Source organism: Trichogramma pretiosum, unplaced genomic scaffold (genome assembly GCF_000599845.2).
Source record: "Trichogramma pretiosum strain Unisexual culture from Peru unplaced genomic scaffold, Tpre_2.0 scaffold105, whole genome shotgun sequence".
NCBI classification, from domain to species: Eukaryota; Metazoa; Arthropoda; class Insecta; order Hymenoptera; family Trichogrammatidae; genus Trichogramma; species Trichogramma pretiosum.
In genome coordinates, this window is record NW_019641673.1 from 272,448 (window position 1) to 285,856 (window position 13,409).

General features: G+C 38.3%; 1 protein-coding gene across 1 annotated transcript in view; it reads left to right on the forward strand.

The window, feature by feature from the left end:
* The window catches only part of LOC106658637 (cyclin-dependent kinase 14), a 29,150-nt gene extending 25,469 nt beyond the window's left edge, over positions 1-3,681 (forward strand). The window contains exons 7-8 of the mRNA XM_014380659.2: positions 652-1,196; positions 2,547-3,681. Coding sequence (XP_014236145.1) covers positions 652-1,196; positions 2,547-2,638 — 637 coding nt within the window. The 3' untranslated portion in view covers positions 2,639-3,681. The remainder of the gene's footprint in view (positions 1-651; positions 1,197-2,546) is intronic.
* Positions 3,682-13,409: the final 9,728 nt, after the last annotated feature.

The following is a 13,409-nucleotide window of genomic DNA, read 5'->3' on the forward strand; positions in this document are numbered from 1 at the left end:
AACGTCAATTTTTAATATCTCCTGTGTCATATTATTTGATATGTCTCAAAAGGTAAAAAATTTTAATTCGTTATGGGCCAGGCATACCCACTAAGTCGGTATCCAGTACCGAATTATTTTGTCCTCATTTTTCTCAATATAATTAATGAATCAATCATCTGGAAACTTTGTGATAGCGTTCAAGAGATTGATTCAAATTTATTGTTGTATTGTGATTTTCATAACCTCTATGAACAAGATATTTCAATGTAGTTAATTTACATAAGCTTCTAAGACAATTCGGTGGAAATAAGACTGCATGCATAATTGTATCAACCTCCTTAACTTAATAATAGTATAAAGATAGAAAAAAATTTCATTTACACAAGAAAAAATCAAAAATAAATCTCAAAGATCACTTTTTCTGTACCGAGTTTTTCGAGATATTTAGCTCAGCATGTTTGATATCGATTTTCTTGGTGAATGTGCAACGTATCGGAAAAGCTGAAAAATGTCTGCAATATTTCGTAAAAAAATCAAATAAACAAAATTTTTATAATAAATGCAATATGCCTTAGGATTCTTATATTTTTAATACTTTGATAATAAGTTTATATGAACTTTGAACTTTGATTTCTTTAAAGGTATAATTGAATTATTTTTAATTCACAGGAGAGTTCTCCATCGAGATGTCAAACCACAAAATTTACTAATCAGCGAGATCGGAGAACTGAAATTAGCTGATTTTGGATTAGCTCGGGCCAAATCAGTTCCATCCCATACCTATTCACATGAAGTTGTTACGTTATGGTATCGCCCTCCCGATGTTCTTTTGGGTTCAACTGAATACTCAACTTCTTTGGACATGTGGGGTGTTGGATGTATATTTGTTGAAATGATAACTGGTACACCAACGTTTCCCGGAGTTCGATGTACTTACGATCAACTGGATAAAATATTTAAAGTACTAGGTACTCCTACAGAAGAATGTTGGCCAGGTGTGAGCCGTCTTCCAGCTTACAAACCTAACAAATTAACATTTTATAAAAAGAAAAAGCTTGGGCTCTCGTTTCCTCGGTTGTATGATTCAGCTGACGTTGAAAGTATGGCAACTTCATTACTTCAACTAAATCCAGAAAAAAGAATTGGAGCTAAAGAGGCACTAGAACATCCTTACTTCAAATCTTTACCGACAAAACTATATGAGTTGCCTGACGGTAAGAAAAATTTATATAAATACATTGATGACCTATGAATTTTCAAATGGCAATCATTTTGCTTTAAACTTTTATAAATATTTGACATTTCCGTTGAAAACATAAAAAAAAGAGAAATTTTCAAAGAAGGATTGATAGAGAGAAGAAAAAAAAGGTTAGAAAACGAAATTTTTTTAAACTGATTTTGGAATCACCCTAATTTGGAAATTTATAGTTTGCGGTATAAAATTATGTTATCAAAAATCATCCATCAAAAACTGTGACTCTAATGTCTTTGATTACTTGAAATAGTTCTAATCCCATCTTTGATGAATTATGATTCCACAAGTACTTTTTATGCTTCTGATCCAATTTTCTCTGCCACATGCTTCTGATCACAGTTTTGGATCAATCTCGATAAAAAAGGACTAATCTTTGTTATACTTTTTCTTTCACTTAAAAAGGCTCTACACATAATACAAAAGATCATCCAACAAGATAAAACTTATATTAATCGATTTGTTAGATCTTCAAAATGAGATTCCATAAAAAACATGTGGTTGACGATCAAACTTTCGAGATAAACAAGTTTGAAAATGGTGATTTTAATACGAGCTCTTATGGGACGCGGTCTTTTATTGCTTACAACTAATTTAAAAGATCAACCATCTTAATAAAAAATATATTTTCTGAAAAAGAAAGTTCCAAGCTTTCGATTGGTATGTTAAAAATTACCCCTTACCGAACTAACTAATGAGTAATTAAACAAAATGTGCGTAAAATCATTGATTTCGAATAGTGTGAGAGGTTGTCTGCCCAATGCGAGAAAGAGACAGACAGATGCCTTGCTGTACTATTATTATGATTACTGAAGAGCCACCTTAAGTAAAGCAAAGTTTCAAGAAAAGACCATGAAAATTATGTGCTCATTAAAATACCAAAAATTTATATTTTACAACATGAATTGCAATATATTCGGACTGGGAAAGAGAGCGAACAATTAAGACAGTTATGAGTTTCAATTAGGTAGGCATAGTAATTTACAAAGTTTTTGAAACCCCAAAAATTGCAATTACTATTATTTAGCAAAGCACTCGTGTGAAATCATAATTGATTTTTTTTCTCATATTTTCAATTATCAGTTTTAATACAGGAGCTTTACGGCTGATGTAGTATCATCATTGAATATTTGTTTTATTATATGCGATTTTTCGTCTTGAAATGATCAGTTGTAAATGAACGAAGCTTCAGATAAAGTGAAGATGAGATTTGTAATACTTATAAGATGAAATATCTGACAAATTTTATTTATCTGTTATAGATCTTTGGCATATATCTTTTACTTAACACAAAATATATCTTAATTTTCAGAAGTATCAATATTCACAGTCGAAGGGTGCCACTTGTTTCCAGAATCAAAATTGACTTATACGGATTCAGGATATGTTGTTTTGAAAACATGAGTTTTTCTATAAGTATTAATGCTAATGAAAGGCAATAAACTCAATTGAGATAAAAAGGATGGAAGTTTAGAGGAGAATCATTTACAAGTAGATTGTATATCTTAAATTATCATACAATTTTATTACGAAAAATTTTTTTTAAATATGTAAATATTATTAATATGTTACAATAATCGTGTAAAATAATCTTGTTATTATTCATTAAAATGTAGGTAATGGAATTATTGTTTGTGTATGTCGAAGGAGAACTACATGAATTTTTTATACCTCATTGTTAAATTTTAAGACCTAAAATTATTTTCCTGGTAAACAGAAATGTGTATACCGATTAATGTACGTCATAATCATTTTAAAAAGCATCAATATCAGTCATTGAATAGTAAAGTATAATCAGATAACGCCGAATGCCGTGTAAAAAAGAAAACTTTCATAATTATTAGCCTAAATTGTTAATAAATTTTTTTTAAAGGCTTTTGTTGCTTAAAAGATAAAAAAATGAGGTTTAATTACCATTAGCAAAATGTTCAGTAAATCTGTGTTCAGGAATAATTTGAAAGATTTTCATCATTAACGTTGGTTTAAAGACTTCTTTCAAGAGTTGAGTGTGTTAAAAATGTTTTACTCATGATTGAGTATGCGTATAGATTTGAAGAAATATATGCCGCTTTTTGCTTGTGATGAAAAATTTAAATTAATGAAAATACGTTTATTAATCGGTAAATTTACGATTTTTCGAAATTACTCGACTTACTTGGTTATCAGTTGCTGACTTTTGAAAGACAGCGATTTAGCGTGATGAAATTTTTTGTAAAGGTGTTTTTGGTTACCTAATATTAATAGAAAAATTATAAACTAATTTACATTAAGTATTCTATTGTACATTTTTTTCTAAGGAAAAAAAATTATAATTTATTAGAATTCATTGAATATTTTTAACTTTGAGAGATGTAGTATGACGTGCATTTTCAGTAGGTTCAATACCCATTTTACATTCTGCTATTGTCGAAAGAAGTGTGTTTATATCAATAAAAATTACACATTTACACTTGTCTTATGTTATTTAATGATTTATACTAAAATATGTTATGGGGATTTTAACAGGCTAGGTGATGCCCTGGTAAAAAAGTTTGGTAAGATCTTACGCAGGAACTTACTTAAGATGGTAGGTAATTTCTTACGTAATTTCTTACGTACGATTATCGGTCGATTTTCTTACGTAAGAACTTACATAAGTTCTTACCTGGACTTTTTTGCACAGTTTTTTTTAAAAAAATTAGGAATCGTCTGCCATTTTGGAAATTACTTACATTATTATTTAGAGTGTATTAAATTGCAGACATTAGAGCGGTGAAAAAGTTTCCCGGGACCTTTTTTTTTTTTTTAAAGTTTATTCATGTTGATTGGATACAGTAGTTCATGTCCACTGTAAAATGGGCTCAACCAAAACTTAAACAAAGGCCCTACATATAATATACAGCATAATTACATACATGGCACATTATTGTGCGTCTCGTAGTCAGTAACATAAGTAAGATAAAAACAGTAATATAAATAAAAAAGCATCAAACATAATGCGTTATTGTACAATAGTTTACGTTTTTAAATTGGAACAAAAAATGGTAAATAGGCGATCTATTGATAAGATCACGGCGCCTAAGCCACCAAAAAAAACCACCAAAAATTATATATGTTATAATAAAAAACGTCACAGATAATATGATTATCCGTGAAAAATATTATTAAATAAGGTCAGAACAATAAAAATATTTATAAAATTATAAAAGAATAACATGGTTAACAAAAGAAAAATATACATATAGTAAAAAATAACGTACATAGATTGAAATAATCAAACAATATGTTACGGTAGCCAATGTTATCTTACATCTGGTCTACCACGCATTTCCATAAACATATCCATGATATTGTGCATCCACCAATACTTCGGTTTACCAATGTAATTATTTTCCTTATCAACATCCGTAATAGATGTGGAATACTTAATCATTCCAGGGAGAGGTGGATTAAGGTTAATAGATTTATTGGCTTGATGTCGTGAGACATGATAGATAACTGGTATATTATTGTCGCTCTGAATGATATTCCTCCTACTGTCATAAAACATAAAGCTATGAGGAGAGATATATCCTGAGCGAGCTGTTTCAGTCGCAAGACGTTCGTCAAATAGAATAAAATCTTTAATATAACAGTTATTAACACTTCTCAAGCCGGCCATGTAGTCTCGGACCAATTTTAATATAAAATTATCAATACGAGGCACACAGGCCTTGTTATAAATAGCAATATTGCTGATATAATGTGCATCAAAATCGCGACGGTACACGTACAAGCACACACGCAAGATCTGCCGCTCAAACTTTCTTAGTCTCTCCATGACTGAGGCACTGAGGTTCCACAAAATTGGAAAACCATATATAAAAGTTTATATTTTTCAACTAGTTTTTATATCATCATGTTAATATAAATATTGTTTGATAAAAGCATTTGAAAAAATTCATACACACATTTTATTTATATAACTTTTTTGATGGCTCTTGTATAACCAATCAATGGCTCAAGCGGTAGGGCCTTGTGGCCGATTGATCACCGGTTTAATCCCAGGCCCCGGGAAACTTTTTCACCGCCATAATGTCTACAATTTAATAAACTCTAAATATTAATGTGAATAATTTCAAAAATGGCCGACGATTCCTAATTTTTAAAAAAAAAAACTGTGCAAAAAAGTCCAGGTAAGAACTTACGTAAGTTCTTACATAAGAAAATTGACCGATAATCGTACGTAAGAAATTACGTAAGATCTTACGTAAGTTCTTACCTACCGTCTTAAGTAAGTTCCTACGTAAGATCTTACCAAACTTTTTTACCTGGGTACTGCCCTCTCGATCTTAACTTCGTCGACGTCAAAGAAAATGTCACGATTATATAATATTAAAAATTAAGAATAAAAATTATCAATTCAAAATTTAATCTATATAACTAGCGACTTACCTAGCTCGGTTTAGTCAGAGTTTTGTAAGAATTTTTAAGAAAGCAAGAAATATAAAATAAGTTTGTACAAGATATATACTGTGACGATGTCACTGGCGACAAGAACCGCTCGTTTTGTGTGAATGCCGCGTATGCGTGTGACGGGCGACCGACCGACAGACCGTGCAGGGTGAAGGAAGAGCCGAGCGCTTCTAACCTCTGCACGCCGTGACAGAGTAGGCACGTGCGTTACCGGCCGAGAGACGCGGCGACAAATCGCAACAACAGCAGCAGCAGCGCAACAACACGAGCGAGGAAGAAAGAAGACGAAGCGGCGAGACGACGACACGTGAAAGAGCGGCCATTACGTGTTACCGCGCGATCGTATACGCACCTCAGTTTTCGTGCAGCGAGTGAAGTACAAAAAGAGCTCGTGAGCGAAAAAGCCAACGTGTCCGAGGCGAAGTAGAACGACCAGCAAAGCCGAGCCGAGAGAAGTAGCGTATGAGAAGCGTCCGAGGCGAAATACACGGAGATCGCGAGCAAGTCGTGCGCGTCACGTGTCGGTACAGGTTAAGCCTGGTGAGCGACGACCGAGCAGTGCAGCAGATAGTGTGTCGTGCTGTGTGTGCCGCGGAGTGCACGGACCAACTCGTGACGAGTCCGAGGTGGCTACTCGCGAGCGAGAAACAGTAGTACGAGTGCCACGTAAAGTCATTGCCTAGTGAGAGACGGCGCCAATCCAATCCATCCATCCGGACGTAACCTCACCGACAGCCAGCAGCAGTCAGCAGATGACGTCGCAGGAGCGAGCCAAAGACCTCGTAAGCGTAGTCGTTGTTATTAATCGTCATTCTTGGTCGGTCGTGTATGCGTAGTGTCGAGTGGAGTATGTTGTATGTGTGAGTCTGTAGATCGCGTAGTGTTAAGTCGGATCGAGAGTATTCTTGTCGATTTGTAGCAAGTAGTCCGAGGCGAGGTAGTCGCTGTTACGTCGCGCGTGTCGAACGCCAAAACGGCCATCTTTGCATTTCGCCGTGTTCGTCGGCATTTCGCCGCATAGCCGTCGTAGGCCAAGCCACGTAGAGGAATCTCTGTAGTTGCCACGCACGCGTCACGAAATCGGGATTCGCGCAGAGCACGTGTTGTGACTCTGTGACTCCCCTTGGACTTTCGCGAGCGAACTCACGTGGCATTAGGCCTCACGTACAGTGACATACGCGCGAGTGCAAGAGCGTGGCACGATATCGGGATTCGAGCCGAGAGTGCGTTGTGACTCGACCTTTTCTCCTTGGACCTCGTTGCGCGAGTACCCTTACGATCATTTGACGTCACATTACGATAGCGGTTGACTAGTTTTCTTGTAATTAAACCGAATTGAATGGTAATTTGAAACTTGAATAAATAATAGCATAGGAAATAACTCGGACAGTTTTGGTAAATAAATAAGTGACTTTCGATTTCACCTAACCTCCTTTGTGATCATTTCGCGAACCTTTTCGAATCTCTTTCAGCACGGACTCGCCGACGCTCGAGGCGCACTTGGTGGATGGGCTCGACCCCCTTTGAGGTAAGACGACCAGATAGGCTAGCCGGAGCCTCACAGAAATAAATAATTAGACGGCAGGGCGAGTACAGGCTGCTGCCTAGACCCTCGCACGTCACAATACAAGGTATACAGGGTGTCAAAAAAGTATGGAAACCTCTTAAAAGCGGGCATAATATGCAGAGAAAAAAAATCTAACACCTCATATCCGACGTATAGGGAATCCAATAGTGACCTTGGATTTGACCTTGAACATAACCTCAAAGCAACAGCATCCCAATTATCGATTTTTCAAATGGAAGCCCCTATTTTTATTGCAAATTTGAAAAGAGCGGAAAATTTTACGTTGAAACACGTGTAGGTGTTTTTTGCGCACACGGTGCGCAAAAAGCTTGGCACATGTTGAATACAAAATTTTATGCAATAGTAGGCGAAAAATACGTTCATTTAAATGAGGCGTTTTACTGCACACCTGTGTCCAAAATGGAGCATTTTACCGCACACAAGTGTCCAAAAACGCTTTTTGCGCACTAAAAAATGTGCGAAAAAAGACATTTTTCGACATATTATTGCATAAAAATTTTTTTTGGCCCTTCGACTTCACAAATAATCGGCCATATACATTGTAAATACAAGGTATACACTGCCGTTCAATCGCTTTTGCCATACCTAAGAAAAAAATGAGTAAACTTCAAAACGTCATAACTCAGTCAATAAAAGTCGTATCAAGATTTTGAAACTAACGAAACGATGGGTTAACTATAGAGCAATAATTGTATTCGATTTTCAAATTATATTTCATTTATATTGTTACGTGGGAAGGGGTTAAATAAAAGGCGAAATAACTAATTAGGCTCAAAATATATCAGAGGGGAGGGGCCGTTCGCGCAAGGTGTCTCCTCGTCGCTTGATGTACTGATACTGCCGCCGCTGATGAGCTATGCTTATGACTCTCATTGTAGTGCGCCGCGTCACTGGTGGGGCCTTGTCGTCCCACGTGACACGACCGAAGTTGCTACGCGCCGACCCCGGCGCGATATATATTTTTATGGGCCCCTCTTTTGATATTTATTTATTCATCAAAATTTTCATATAATATAAAATATTCATATATAAAAACGATTACAAATTTGATTAATGCCAGTAGGTCTTTTTTCCATTGTCTTCTATTATAACTATTCCTTAAAACTTAAGCTTAGATTGGTCTGCGAGCGGTCAGGCTTACAATTAATATTATTTCAAAATAATAATTTTTCCAATTAAAATTATACCATATATTATTCAATCATCATTGTAGCATAATGAAGCTTCAGCTTAGATTGGCCTGCGAGCGGTCAGGCTTACAATAATAACATTAACATTCTTATTTTAAAAAATTTTGTTTTTTTTTTCTTTCAATTTAATAATAATAAATAAAATGTACGATGATTATTGGTTTTTTTTCTTTTTAAATCTTTTTCTATAATAATGTTATTTTTACTTGAAGATTTATTTTATTTAATAGCTTTTGCCATAAAATAATTTTCAATTTTTTTTCTTGGGCAAGTGTATACGTGTAAGTTTATCTGCAGCGATTGTTAGGGTTCTCTACTAACATCCGTGTGCAGTTGTTCTTTGGGTAAATGTGTATGTGAGTTGGTACATACGTGTGCATTCTAGTTGAACTAATAATTGAAATCAACAATAATAATATTATGAATCAGCTATGTAATATGCATCTTATCTTATAACTCATTGCCGTCCGCAGGCTGGCAAATTATTTTACTCAAATGAAATTCATTCAAATTTATTGTACTGTCTCCTGTGTACGGCGCATATAAACTCATTTTCAGCTATTATGATAAAATAGTTTTTTCTTTTCATGGCAAACGCTTCCATAGGCTTATGTTCATGTGAGATACATTCGGCCGTTCGATTGCAATACCACACGTTTGGTGGCCAAGTTATAGTTTTGATGAGCCGTTTCATGTTGCATTACAAGCTACGTACGCTGTGTTGCGCTATATAATATGTATATATTGTGTGCTATACTACGTGCGACGTAAAATTATATACTGTGTTCAATTGACACGTTGCTTGCTTGCGTTTTTCGTGGCTCATTCAATAACTTTTATGCGTATTCGTTTGATGCGCTAGCCATGAAATAATACTTTAAATCATAATAATTTTCATTTTACTCTCCGTGTACGAGAAACACATAATTTCAATCAAAATGTAAAAACTGAAATTCCATAAGATTGCCAGTGCTACGTATAGCTTTGAGTCATCATTAATGCCATTACTAGTTTATCTTGCGGTTTCAATATTTTCGCAATTATTCAATGTATACATTTTTTTTTTTCAATAAATATCTTAATAATGTATGTAGTGTGAAGCCCATAAACGTACTTAACAAAATTATTATAATCAATGATCATCGTTATTTCAAGATTTTTTTTTTCTCTGTTTTACTTTTCTTTCCCATAAGCTTAATTGCCTTTTAATTATATTACTAATTAATTCTTTTTTTTTTCATATTTTATTCCATTGCAATTTAGCATTGCTTACCATAATTTTAATCTATACGCCAATATATTTGTATTATACATCTTCATACTCATTTAATTAATAAATAAAAAAAATCATTAATCTATAGACAAGGTGTTGCAGAAGTTGAATGTAGACTCCTGCGATTTTAAAGTTTTTGCCAGCACGTCGTAGCGCCCGATCGTCGACGTCATTACGGATATGAAATTCAGTGTGCTTGGTCAGCATATATATCCAAACAATGCGCTTGTATTCTGTGCGCTGATAATATTAAAATCATAAACAATTTTATTCGGCTGTCCATGGTGAATAATCGATATAACTAGCTACTACAACTGCACATAAGCGTAACAATATAACAAAATTATTCAAAAGCAACTCAAAAACTTTAAATAAAATCAAATTAATTAACTTATAGCAAATAACTGCATCGATCGCAACAAATGCATCGATCTGTCTCGGTCAACTCATTATCGCACCAAATTTCCCAAATTTCAACTATTATATCAAAATAAAAATTCAAAACTCTAACTCAAAAAAAAATATTTACTTTAATTTCATATAAAAGCTAACCGCTGACGCCGGTATGGCAATTCCGATGCACGGATGCTCTACCTGCTCTCGCGGTAACTTTACCCACATATAATTTATATACATTGAAATTGCAACGCCTATGCTCAGCTGCGTCAGCCATATCGTATATCATGATGCACTCAATCTCAGCTACAGCTATAACATAAAGCAAAAAATTAAATTCATTTTTTTTAAAAATTTAATCAAATTTATGTCACCAAGCTTTAATTATCTTCTTCTCCTATAATTAACCAAACAATTGATATAACAAACTGCTTTCCAATAACAAAATATAATTATTAATATGTACGGGGCCCAATGGCCCCACAATTAACCAAGCTGCAAGGTACACATTGCCCTGTCATACTCTTCAGCTCAAAGACAACATCAAATCATTACATTATCTCATAAATAAACTATCCTTCCTCATATATATTGTGACGATGTCACTGGGCGGCATTTGATGCAAATTAAGCGAACGGTAGTGTGTGTATGCATGAGTGAGTTGCACGACCGAGGAGTATGATAAAGTAGGAAAGTTGGATATCGCTCGAGCGCGCGTTCGGGGTTTCAGGGCAAAGGAGGAGCCAAGTTAACCTCGGACGCGGCTCTCGGACCACGTGCACTGAAGAGTAGATCGAGCCGTGCGAATCGAGCGCTTCGCGATCGATGCGTCGTCGATCTGCGCGACAGTGCACACGGTGATTCGCAATTAGACCGCGAGGTAGAACGGACGTGTCGAAGAGTGATAAGTAGAGTGTGAAGCTGTGTGGCAGCGGTAGAGTTGTCGTGGGGAAGCTGTGTGGCAGCGGTAGAGTCGGTCGTGAACAAGCTGTGTGGCAGCGGTAGAGCTGTCGTGGAGAAGCTGTGTGGCAGCGGTAGAGTTGTCGTGGGGAAGCTGTGTGGCAGCGGTAGAGTCGGTCGTGAACAAGCTGTGTGGCAGCGGTAGAGTCGGTCGTGAACAAGCTGTGCGTGCAGCGGAAGTTCGTGTGTTGTGTTCGTGGAGAGGTTGAGCCTAAGCCTGGAGTGCAGTGCGACGAGAGAAGAGTTGCGAGGTGACGAGGCGATCGTGAGGCTCGGAAGGCAGCGAGCCGCGCGATTCGCTGTACAGCGACTTTTCTGATCAATCGTCCGAGGCATCTCCGAGGCGAGGCAAGAGCCCTTGGACCGGGCAGACCACGAGGACGGAGCAGCTGGGGGACAGCGGGAGTCAACATCGAGAATAAAGGCCGAGGCAACGGAGCGACGAAGAAGGTTGTAAATTGGATTAAGCTTGGTCGGTCGCGCGGATGTGTGAGAGTGTTGTATGATTGCGTAGTGTGAATGTAGAAGAGAAAATAAGAAGTTCGCCGTAGAATCGTTGTAGTACGAGTAGTGGAGATCGGAGTAATTGTCGCGAGGACCTTGGACATTCAAGACGTGGTTCGAGTCCACGTGTCGCGTTTCAGGCCGGCGCGTGGCCATTTTTGCGAAGCGGTACTTCCGCCTTGGACGCTCCTGTGAGAGCAAGCGAGATAGCGCGTTCGCCTTGGTCGTGTGTGACCAAATCGCGCGTCTGCTAGCGCGAGCAGAGCGAAGGTGTCGACCGTATTTCGGAGAAACGAGCCGATTGCGCGCAGTGCAATTACGCGGCACTTGACTGGGACTCGCGTCGGACTAACGTTGTAATCCGCGCGTTTTCCCCTTGGACTCGCGTATAATCAATTACGTCCGAGGCATGAGAGGATGATAATGATAAGAAATGAGATGACATTGCGAAGTGAAGCGCGATTGCAGTGATGATTGTATGAATGATAGTTGAAAGTCGAAGCTCAATAAAGAACGATTATTTGTGTGCAAAAGTACATTTTTCGTAGTCTTTTCGCGACCCTCTCTCACTTATTTTCAGCTTGGACTGCCGACGCTCGCGGCGCACTTGGTGGCGGCTCGACCCCTTCTGAGGTAAGACTCAACGATAGGATAACCGGAGCCTCAGTAAGAAATAATTAGACGGCAGGCCGAGCATGGGCTAGTGCCCAAAACCTCGCACGTCACAATATATTGTGACGTGCGAGGGTCTAGGCAGCAGCCTGTGCTCGCCCTGCCGTCTAATTATTTATTTCGGAGGCTCCGGTTAGCCTAACTGGTCGTCTTACCTCAAAGGGGGTCGAGCCCTCCACCAAATGTGCCTCGAGCGTCGGCGATTGTGTGCTGAAAAGTCGGAAAGGTTCGCGAAATGACCACTAGAGGGAGTTAGTTTAAATCCAAATCAATCGTTTATTGTCTTACGTTAAGTTACTATTTATTCTATTAATTAAGAAATAATCGTCGAATTATTACGCAGATGTAGATAAATGACAAAGGAAAGTCTGACAATTACTTTAGTGACGTCACAATACCATACGGGTTTCGTGCAATAAGGTCCAAGGGGAAAAACGTCGAGTCACAATACGAGCTCGGTTCGAATCCCGATATCGTGCCGCGCACCTGCACTCGCGCGTCTCTGACTCGCTATGCACCAAGCCTTATGTCGCGTGAATTCGCTCGCGAAAGTCCAAGGGGACTCGCCGAGTCACAACACGTGCCCGGTTCGAATCCCGTTTTCGTGACGCGACCTTAATAACACGCGGACTTGACTTCACGTGGCTCGGCCTGCGACGGCTTCGCTGCTTTCGCGCGAGCGGATACGACGGACTGCGAAATGGCCGCTTACAAACTCGAAACGCGCGCGACGTAATTGCGACTTGTTCGCCTCGGACCAATCACACACACACGATGACAATTCTTCGACTCGACTTATTTACTACGCGACCGACTCTTCACTCGTTCCACGTCATGCGACACACAGCACGCTTACGCACACACACGACCGACCAAGATTAGGAGGTACAGATTAAACGCTTACAATATCTTCGACCCGGTCCGACGACGTCATGTCGTTGCCCGCTCGCGGTACGCTGCAGACCTGTCCGAGTTCCGATGTGGTGGATCGGCCGCTGCTCACTCGTCGACTCGTGCTGCGACTCGGCTCGTGGATCGGCGCCGTGTCTCGATCGCTGAGCGGCCTCGCAATCCGCACGTGGGGTTGGTGCCGTTCACGGTGGACTGTCCGTCCCGCGGTAACCTCGCACTGCTGACTGGTCGCTGTTGCCACGCCGG